Here is a 10,952-nt window from a genome sequence, read left to right as displayed (position 1 = left end):
AGAGGGGATATGAATGTGGTTACACACGAGGGGGGCTTGTCACAGGGCGGGGGGCTCGCAGGATCCCCACTCACCCAGCCCTCTTGCTCCGGAGCGACCCTTTCCCCAGTGTCCCTCCAGGAGCTGTCTGTTGGTGCGGGAGGCGGAGAGAGATCGGACCCGCTGCTCATCAATTGCGGTCACTCCGCCAACCTGCTTCCAATCGGCGTTCTCCCGGGCTCCCTCCCTCCTTCCTTCCGCCCGCTGTCCTCCCGAACTACCCCGCTGCCGCGCTCGGGGGTCGTTGGCGCTCCAGGCTGCCAGAGAAGGGGCGGGGAGAAAGGGAGCGGGCGGAGCCGAGAGAGGTGGAAGGAGGAGGTGGCGCGGCTACGTGGTGCCACCGCCACCCGGGAGCGCCCGAGCCCGTGCGCGCGCGCGCGCGGGACTCACCGAGGCTCAGGCGGCAGGCGGAGCTGCAGGCAGCCCGCGGAGGAGCTGCCGGGGGAGCGGGTGGAGCGAGCGGCGGGCGGAGCGAGGGGTGGGAGGGCGCGCGCCAGCCAGCAGGCGGGCGAGTAGTGTCTCCAGCGGCATCGGCTGCGGCCGCGTTTGCCTGAAGCCGATAGACGGACCGACGGACAGATCGTCTGGCTGACGGACGCGGGCGCTAGCCGAGTGCTCGGGGCCAGCTTCGGCGAGTGTCGGGGCTTGCAGCGCGCGGATTCCTAGCCTGCTCGCGGCCACCCCGACTCCGGCGGCCTCGGCGTGCCAGGGGCTGGAGGTGCGGGAGCCGCTCTCCGCCGGTCGGTCCCCGCGCGGCTCAGCCCGGGCCACCAAGCCGCGGCCCCGAGTGGCATCCCCGAGTCCCCGCTCCTGGCCGGGCTGCTCCGAGCACGCGGGCTGCGGGGCTCCAAACTCGGGCTGCCGGGGCAAGTGTCTTCATGAACCCAGAGGATGTCCGGGAAGCACTACAAGGGTCCTGAAGTCAGTTGTTGCATCAAATATTTCATATTTGGCTTCAATGTCATATTTTGGGTAAGTTGGAGCGCTTTAGGATTTCAACTACTGTGGCCGATCGATTCGCGATTCCCCCCGCGTTGCCGGCCGCCTTTACTTTTCGCAGCCCTGCGGGCGCATGCCAGAGCAAGAAGAGGCATTTGCCTTCCGCCTTTCCAGCCTGCGTGTTGGAGAAACATTTAATCCTTTCTAGGAATGGGAAGAGGTGAAAAAGAAAAACCGAACCGGAGAGGGGGCACCCAGGCCTTGGCGTAGCTTTGTAAGGGACGAATCGCAGGGATGCAGATGAAAGAAAGGGCAGTTGGAGAAATGAGCAACCACGCGCATTAGATTTGCTCCCGATGGGGTATGGATGTTGGCAGAGCGTGGTGTCATAATAGGGAAGGCTAATCCGGCAGAGCCGACCCTGAGGTCCACCTTCTAACAAGGCTCTGATTGGACGAGGGCTTGGCTCCGTGTTGCCGCGGCTGGTCGGTGCCGTGCCCAGCGTGTATCATCTTGCACCATCTCAGGCTTTGTGTAGGATGCAGATGTGGCGGTATATGGCTCTGTACTGTGTACGCAAATAAGGCTTCCTGCAAGCTCTTCCCTTTGGGCTGGAAAGCGCTTCTTTTGCATCATGGACTGGCTAGTGGGCACGTGAGGTGGAGGAATTTATTTCTACATATAGTATTGTCAAGATAATAACAAGTCACCATGAACATTTGTGTCCATGTGTTTGTGCCTCACGTCCTCCTTTTCTAAGAGTGACATCGAGCGGGCCCTTTGGGGGAAGCCTTGGAGAGACGCAAAGGAGAAGGGGTGCGAGACGTGTTTTACTGGGGGTACTCAGAGAGCAAATGCTTGAACGCAAGGTTGAAACCATGCTCTCCTGGCACTACAGTGTGCTGGGCACCTATTGTAATTAGGTTGGGACGCCGACTCTTTTGTTTGGATTCTTTTCCTTGGTCTCACAAATGTTTTCAGCAACCAGACAAAGAGTTCTCTAGGACCAGGGGAAAACGTTGGTTCAAAGACTATGTTATTTTTCCATCCCACCCCAGCCCACCCCACCCCAGCCCACCCCACCCCATCCCATCCTCTTCCTTACTCCCCCCCCATCCCACCCCATGGAAAGTAAAGATGGTGGCTCTCTGAGGGGTTCTCCAAGTTGCTGTTGGCTGTAGGTTCAGTGTGAGATAGACAATAATGCAAAGGCGGGATCACTAATAATTCACAGCAGTCTGAACACAGGGTACATTTATTTTGATTCCCTTTAATTTTGGCCATTTGCTGTAAGCATATACATCTACGAGAATAGTTGGCTATTTTATTTTTATTTTCCATTTTCTATAGGAGTATCTTACATTGTTCATGCATTTTTGCAAAAAGGAAATGGAAGGGATTGGAGACTACTTTCTGTAGGACTGATGAAGATATGAGGGGGACACATGAATACATATCATATCCAGTCATTCACAGGCATTTTTTTTTTTTTTTTTTTGCCAGTGATTGTACGCAATTCCTCTTAGCAGTCATCCCCCTACCTCCAATCAAACACGACTACAAATACAGGAAGAATAAATTATTTTCTCTCTTTGCTTTTTTCTTTTCCCCCCACCCCTGCTGGTGTCTAAAAGTGGTGGGTAGTCACATTTCTGAGTGAGGTGTTTTGATTTTATCTGAACTAAAAACTTGTGACTTTGAGAGTCAGGGACTACGAAATTAAGACAGGACCTTGTTGGGGGAGTGAGCCAGGCCTCTTGATTCTACTTGAACACTTCCAAAAGTTGCACATTTCAGCTGCCAGGCAACAAAAAGCACCCAGAGACTTTCTCTGCAGTTTCATTGCAGGAGGTGGAAAAGAAATAAAGGGATTTGAGCCTGTTTCCTTGGAGTTTGTTATAATTTTGTAGCATGTACAGAGGTAAATTTAATATTTTCTGTGAATTAGGTTGTAGCAAAACCTGTAAAATTGTGGAGAGCTTCAAAGAATTGCAGAGTGCTTGCATAGAGAGTTCCAGAATAAAGCCATATCTTACCTGATTTTGAAGTTGGGGGTTGGGGGACAGTTTTATGGGAAAGCTGAGAGCAGAGGTGGGCTTTGAAAGGAAACCAGCTGCCCAGTTGTTACCTAGATGCGTTTGTCATAAGGGCCCTTCTCTTACTCCGCTTTCTATACACCCTGATCCCTCTTTTCTCTGCCTAAAGCCTTGCACTTGGGTACCCCCTCATACCTTTCGTCTCCTGCTGTCTGCTTCAGAATCACCCCATATGTAAATCTTGCAGTTTGTCAGTACCCTGGTCTCTAGTGATGATCAGCAGGAAGGCAACCAGGATATTTGATCAAAGTAATTCAGACTAAGATGTTAGTGTCTGAAGAACTGGGGTCAGTAACTTGGCAGCCTGTTGCTGTCAAGTGGCACCTTTGCTCTCTACAGAGTCACCATCCTGTCTGTGACTGCCAGAAACAGCAGGCTCGGTGCCACCCTTATACAGGTACGAAGAAGAGACTGATACACAGTGAGCATGGTTCCCTAATCTTTCATGTTCACACTGTGAAATGCTAGAATAAATTTGAAACACATTGAGGACATTTAGAGGTAAAGTTCCGGTAAAATAAACGTTGAAAATATAGTAGCACCAGCACTAAGAGTTTGGTTTTCTTACTAATGAGTAGTCTGACTCCTTGCTACTCAGTTATCTGCCCTGAGCTCTAGTTTCTCAGCTGTTGAAATAAAGGAATTGGATGAATTGTAAGGTTCTCTCTGGTTCCGAAAAAGGATGAGTCTATTGAGTTTCAACACGCTGGGGAAGAGGACTACAAGAGATGGACACCAATATGTAATGAAAGTAGCATATATTGGGATATTTGTTAAATTATAGACTTTTTCTCTTACTTCATTTCTTCGTCAAACATTCTTTCATTAAAAAAAAATTTACATAATTTTGTCTTGGCTTATTCACTTATTGGTATAGTATGCGTTTTTCCCTGTCCCCGCTGCAAATCTCAAATGTAGTCCTGTGAGTCATTAAATATATTTTCATTATGAGAGTTTGAGTTTTGTGTGTAAAATCTGAATCCTTTCATATAACAGTTATATTCTGAATAACAAAGTCAACATCCTGTACAGATTCCTTTCTCATTAGTTATCATAGGGTGGTGGGGGGCGGAAATCTCATTTTCCCTATTTTATATTGGAAGAACTCAAGTCAGAAGAGAGGGTGTCACCATACTAGGACATTTCTCAGAAAAGCTCGCGGCTGCTTTGAGGTAGGGGAGGGAAGAAAAAGGGAGTTCTGTTTTATAGTTACTTCTTTTGGGTATTGGACCCCCACATCCCATCACCCAGCACTAATAGCTGTTTTGCTCTGGACGCTTTTGAACTGTTCCTAGGCAAGTACATTGATCTCAGTATTCTGGTTATCTATTGCTACATAACACACAACTCCCAAACTTAGTTGTTTTAAACACAACTTCATTATGATAGCTCACAGTTCTGTGATTTGACTAGGCTCATCTGGGTGACTGGCATTTGGAACTTCTCATGCAGTTGCAGGGAGATGTGGCTGGAGCTGGAGTTATTTGAAGGCTCTTTGGAGCAGTGCCCAAGATGGTACACTCACATGACTGGCAGTTGTTATTTGCTGAGAACTCAGCCAGGGTTGTTGGTTGGAGCGCCTATACACGGCTTCTTTCTGTCTCTGAGAATGGAAGAAGTTTCCGGCCAATTAATGTTATACCCAGAACTGGCCCAGTGTCGTTTTCATCGATTCCACTGGTTAAAGCATGCCTGGAGCTTGCTCAGTTTCTGGGCGTGTGTGTGTGTCAAGAAAGGGACTCCCATCTTTTGATGGGCAATTGTTTAGGTTATGTGGGTTGTGGCTGTCTTTGGAAAATGCAGTCTGCTGCACTGAACCTTAACTTCTTGTTTACAAAAGAAAATACCATTATCTAATGGAACTGTAGATTCAAGGATTCAATGAGACAATGTATTACCTAGCACAATGTCTCAGTATTTAACAAATGGTGAATATCATTATTGTTATTATCTCCAGATTTCATACTAGTTCCATCCTGGACTGTAGAATTTCTAAAATACCTTAACCTGGTACATTGGGGTCATTACTGCCAGGTAATAGTGATACCCTTATCTCCAAAGAGATGAGGGGAATGGATACAGTAGATTTAATCACCACTTAGTAGAAGAAAGTCTCAAGGATCAGTGGAAGTCTTGAATGACTTGGGAGAACCAAGTCATTGTTCTTTTCTCTTTGCTGTACATGCATTAAGACAGCCTTGGATACCTCAGGCCAAATTTCTCTTTGATGTGCTTGCAAATATTGTATTGTATCTTTAAGTGGAGGTTTATCCTGGGTTGATGGCAGAATGTTGTATCTAATTTGTTTCCACAGGGCTTAAATGCAGAGAGAGAGATTTAGGGAACCTTGGGGGGCATCTCGTAGGAAGCCTTATCTTATGATTCACTATAAATTGTAAGATGTTCTGGAATGATGATACATCAGCAGTTTATAAGTCATAATTTTTGTTTTAATTTGCTAGACATCTGTTAGCTTCGATGGCAACCATATGGGAGTCTAAATTGCCTTTTGAATTACAGGGAGATGGTAGGAAGAACGCTAAATATGGTTATGAAAATGTCATATGGGAAAAATGTAAGAAAGGTGTGTGTAGACCTCAATGGGGGAAGTAATTGAATACTGACTTGCTTGGGCTGGCCACTCACTCTTGGGTCAGTGAGAAGGCACTGAAGCATTCTCACTCGATGATATGCCTAGAAGACTGAAATGAAGCCAAGGGGAAAAGTAGGAAAACAAAATAATGTTCCACCCTTCATAAAATTGCCAAGGTGAGCTCATTTAGATGGATCACTCTGTCTTAATATGGCCACAGTAATAGTTAGTCCCTGGCAGAAGCTGAAAACAACCTGTATTTGAACAGAGCTTTATAATTACGATGTCTTTCTTCTAAGCATCTCAAAACAACTTATAAGCATATTATGACATCTTTGTGACAGATGAAGAAATTGGAGTAGAGACGTGGAGTGACTTTTGAGATGTTGAAGAACATGTCAGGGTTCACTTTTGGAGTGTTAAGTCTCTTCCAGTAACTACAGCCCTAGCTTCTCCTTTTTTATTTTAGAAGATGCTTGTTATTTTAAAATAAAACATCAAGTAAGTTACTTACATCTGTTCATAATTGAAAAGTGATAAAGTTTTTGCATATGCCTCAATTAACACCACCCACAAGCACAAAAATTTTGGGATGAAAATGTTGTTAAAGAATATGATGGAATAATAAACTATTGTGTAGTCTATTGAAAATTCATGGGTGGGCTGGTTGGCTCAGTGGATTACAGCGCAGTGCTCATAACACCCAAGGTTGCCGGTTCGATTCCCACATGAGCCAGTGAGCTGCACACTCCACAACTAGATTGAAAACAATGACTTGACTTGGAGCTGATGGGTCCTGGAAAAACACACTGTTCCCCAATATTCCCCAATTAAAAAAAATTGGAATATTAAAAACAGTGTTCCTGGGTCACATGCTTCTTTCTGTATTAACACTGATGACTGTCTTAAAATTGCTAACTTCCAAACCATCATACTTCACTGAAGGACCTCAACTGCAGGGACTGTCTCTCAGTCATTTTCATAAGCCTAATGTCTAGTACATTATCTGAAACACAGGAGGTGTTTCATAAATGTTTGTTGTATGAAGGAATTATGAACTCATTGGAAAGTACATAGGCGTCATCTCCTCGAATTTCCTGTTCAGTGAAGCATTTTCTCTCTAACATCCGGCCAACTCTTCTAAGGATGGATCTGGTTTTGGACCACTTTAATCATTAAGAGAATTTCATCTATCCTCAAACAGATGTAATGTGTTTCCCTGTAACTTCCACCCTCCTAATTTACGGTTGCTAATTTTTCATTTTTATTTTGAAATAATCTCACACCCACAAAAAACATTGCACAGGATACAATTTGATTTTATCCCCGATCATTTGAGAAAAAGTTGCCGGCGTGATGGCTATCACACCAACACTTTAGTGTATATTTTCTGTAAACTACGATATTCTCCTAGGTAACCACAGGACAGCCATCAAAGCCAGGAAAGACCATTGCTACATCACCATTGTCTAACCCTTAGACTTCATTCAACTTTCCCCGTTGTTTCAATCGTGTATCGTAAAGGAGAGGAATCCAGTTCAGAACACACACTGTATTTAGTTAAGCCTTTTCAGTTTTTTTTCAGCCCTTCACTGTCAGGATCTTGACATTTTTAAAGAGTCTGAAACCAGTTATTTGGTAGAATGTCCCTCAATCTGGGTTTGTCTGCCTTTTCCTCATTCTTAGATTCAAGCTGTGCATTTTTGGCAGGAAAATTATAGAAATGATGCTGTGTTCTTGTTGCATGCCATCAGGTGGCACTTTCTGTTTGTGCCACTGCTGATGATGGTCACTTGATGAAAGTGTTGTCTGGCAAGCTTCACCACCATAAAGTTAATCTTTATCCTTTTTTGTAATTTTTGTGATTTTGTGACAAGTTACTTTGAAACTATGTAAACAGCCCTTTTCTCATCAAGTTTTTCATCTATTAATTAAACTGTTACTCTTATTACTTACTTTGATGTTCCAGTTGGTCCAGGTTTGGCAGTCAGTGACATTCTTTTCAGGCTGCCTCTTGTGCCCTTTCACTCCCATCATTCTTTGAGAACTTCTTTCTTTTTTGGCAGAACAAGATGTCCCAACCTCATCATGTAATTTACTGGTGTCATCTGTTTTGTATCAGCTATTTCTCCAAGGAGCCCTGGTTCCTGTGAGTGGAAAGTGGTATTTAGAAACCAATATCTGGTGAAGTGTGTTCATTACCACGAGGGTATCACCACCCCTGGGATCTCTCAGTGGACAGAACCATGGGATATGTGTATGCATGTGCACACGTACACACCTTTATACCTGCATTTCGATACCTGTCTATATATTTTGAAAATCATGAGTTCACAATGATACCTCAAATCCCTATCGAATACCACAGTGTTTATTCTAGATTTTATCCTTCCCCATATTTATAACTACCTTCTTTGACAATGAGATTCTTGGCTCCCTTACTCTGTGTGTAGCCAGCTTTCCCCTGCTGCCCCCATCCCTCACAAGGCAGCCCTCCTTACCTGCTAGGGCTCCGACATGCTATGCTACAACCCTCAGAATCCAAACCCTCCAGTTAATGATTTGAATTTAGATTTAGGACTATATATTCATGCCATTTAAATGTCTTATTCTGACCCAATGTGAACACCCTTCTCACTCTAATTTGGCTCTGATGCCCTGTTCTGTGCTTCCACATCCCTCCCCATATTCATCCCGGGGCAAAGGTCTATGATGTTTGGTCCCCGCTAATGGCTTTAGGACTGAATTTTTTAGGAAGGAATAGGGTAAGGGCCTATGCTACTCTTGTGTGATACGAAACAAGACTCATCTCCCTTTTGCATATTTCAAAATAGCCATTCTGTCATTCCTAAACTTTCTGTTTCCCATCTTTAAAAGCTCTTTGTTCCTTCATGTGTTCTTCACATATTATTTCCAGATTGTTCCTTGCCCTGGTCATGGTACTTGGTGTGTGGTCCCAATTGGACACACCTCCATTAATGTAGCAACCAGAATGGAACACATTCTTTACACGCTGTTCCAGCGATCCAGAGAGAGGTGGGCTGTTACTCTTGAACTCCTCCTTAAGTCTCTAGGTTGTGTTGGACCTGGAGGCAGAAGCCTCTGCTACAGCCTGGATTTGTCATTGAGTAAGTTGTGCTCACAAATTAGTTCCTCATTGCTCATCTGAAGTATGGGGAAACTAATTCCAATAGCTCACCAAGTTGTTATCCAGTATTTAATAAGATCATGCATACGAAGGTGCTTTGTAAAAGGTAAGCCTCTCAATACAGATAGTAGTTGATAACCCAGGTGAAACTGCATCTGCTTTTCCTGGCAGCCAGAGAACATGGTTGGCTCAAGTTGATTCCTAGTGCAATGAAACCTTCCTGGCTTTTGCAAGTGAACTTCTGTTAAACCCATCTCCCTAGGCTAAGTGCTAATCAGAATCCAAACCCTCCAGTTAATGATTTGAATTTAGATTTAGGACTATATATTCATGCCATTTAAATGTCTTATTCTGACCCAGTGGTTTTCAAACTGTGCTACCAGCAGCTCTAAGCTTCCCTGGAGTGTTCAGGGGCCTGAGTGGGAGTGTCTCTGATCTCTATGTCCCCCAGAGAAGGTCAGGCATTAGGTTTGATACTCTGGGACACCATAAAGGATTTTGCTTGAAAAAGGGGGTCTACTGCTTAAACACGCAATTGAGCCTTCAAATGTTTTTGAATCTTGATAGTCAAGGCATAATTTAAAAAAATTATTCCCAATGTGAATTTATGAATCTGCATGAATCTATACATAGGAAGTCCCTCTCACTAACCAGGGGTGACTTTTGTAGCATTAGTTGGTATTTCACCCCTTTATAGATGTAGCAGTATGAGTAGTAAGTTCTTAGTAAATTTCAGTCTTCCCAACAGGGGATCTCGTTCAGTAGGTTAGGTTAGGGCCCTGGGATGGGGTCCTGGGATTCACCTTTTCTGTTTTGTTTTGTTTTTTTAATTCCCTGCAGGTGATTCTGATACTCAGCTGAGGTTGAGAAGCTTGTTTTTCTTGGCAAGATGTGACATCTCTTTCCATTGCTCTTGGGAGGGGACTCTTGGGGGAGCTGGGAGTGGGTAGTGTAGAGTTCTGACCAAAGGGTGGCTGATTTCACCAGCACATGAAGCTAGTGTTCCTCGCTTATGAGAAGAAAAAAAAAGAAAAGAAAAGAAAAGAAAAGAACGTGGCATGTTTTATCCCTGAAGGAATTTTTTATTAATCCAAAAATGCCAGTTTATTTTTAAACCGGAAAGCCCTAAAAAACAAAATGAGAAAAATCTCTGCTAAAGAGAACCTCTTGTACTGCAATTAATATGCTAAAAATTAGCATCATATGGGGAATAGAAGCTAGTTATTTATTCGGGAGGAACAAGGAAGAAATAGACGTTTTGTTCTTTTGGCGTTGCCGTCCTGTACACTTCAGCACCAGGCAGTGACCAGTCCTTCCTTCAAAAACCAGCCTCCTTGTTCAAGATGCTCTGCTTTGCATCCTTTGTTTCCGGGGGCTTCCTCACTGTGCTGTGATGCCGCGTGGGGTCATTTCTTCTCTCATATCCAACTTTGCAGCACTGTCACCGAGAGCTGACAGGAAAGCAAATACAGGAGACCCAGCCCCAATATTTGACAGTTTTCTTTAAACAGAAAAGTTTCATTGCAGAATATTTAGAGTATGTATAACGAATTTTCCCATTATTTTCTCGATATCTTCCTTTCCCCTCTTAAAAAAAAGTTAATTAGGTATTTGATTATGGGTGGGCTCCTAAAGTGGAAATCTTTTGAAAGAAATACAAGTTTGAATAAAAATCTAAATCATTTCTCTGAGATGTTTTTACTGGGGCACAGTCATCACCACTCCTATAAAAAATACCAAACCCTCCAAAAATGGCGTGCAAACCCTATGGTTAGGTAGCACGATGATACTATCTGTATGTACATACAGGATCATCAATTATGAAATGCAAGGTATAATTTTTAAGTAGTGTCCTCACCAACCTCAATAACAACATAGTATTTGGAAGTGCATGGCAAAACATATTGACGCCCCACACTGAAAAGGCATGGTGGTGTTCTAGACCTCTTGTAGCACTATTTACTATTTACTATTTAGAAAAGTATTATAAGACATAGGGCTCTTCTGACTTGTTGACATTTTTTTCTAAATCATACTTGGCACTAAGGCTCGAATTTCTAAAAATTTTGAGGGGACAGCTGGTGCTCCAGTAAATATTCAGGCCAGCTATTTTAATGCTTTTTACATAATTAAGTAG

At 44.0% G+C, this 10,952-nt stretch overlaps 1 protein-coding gene across 1 annotated transcript in view; it reads left to right on the top strand.

The window, feature by feature from the left end:
- The first annotated feature begins 492 nt into the window (after positions 1-492).
- TSPAN5 (tetraspanin 5) overlaps positions 493-10,952 on the top strand; it is a 161,476-nt gene continuing 151,016 nt past the window's right edge. The window contains exon 1 of the mRNA XM_033106524.1: positions 493-1,011. Within this exon, the coding sequence (XP_032962415.1) occupies positions 931-1,011 (81 nt within the window). The 5' untranslated portion in view covers positions 493-930. The remainder of the gene's footprint in view (positions 1,012-10,952) is intronic.

Source organism: Rhinolophus ferrumequinum, chromosome 5 (assembly GCF_004115265.2).
Source record: "Rhinolophus ferrumequinum isolate MPI-CBG mRhiFer1 chromosome 5, mRhiFer1_v1.p, whole genome shotgun sequence".
Taxonomy (NCBI): Eukaryota; Metazoa; Chordata; class Mammalia; order Chiroptera; family Rhinolophidae; genus Rhinolophus; species Rhinolophus ferrumequinum.
This window is presented reverse-complemented; position numbering and strand designations above follow the sequence as displayed.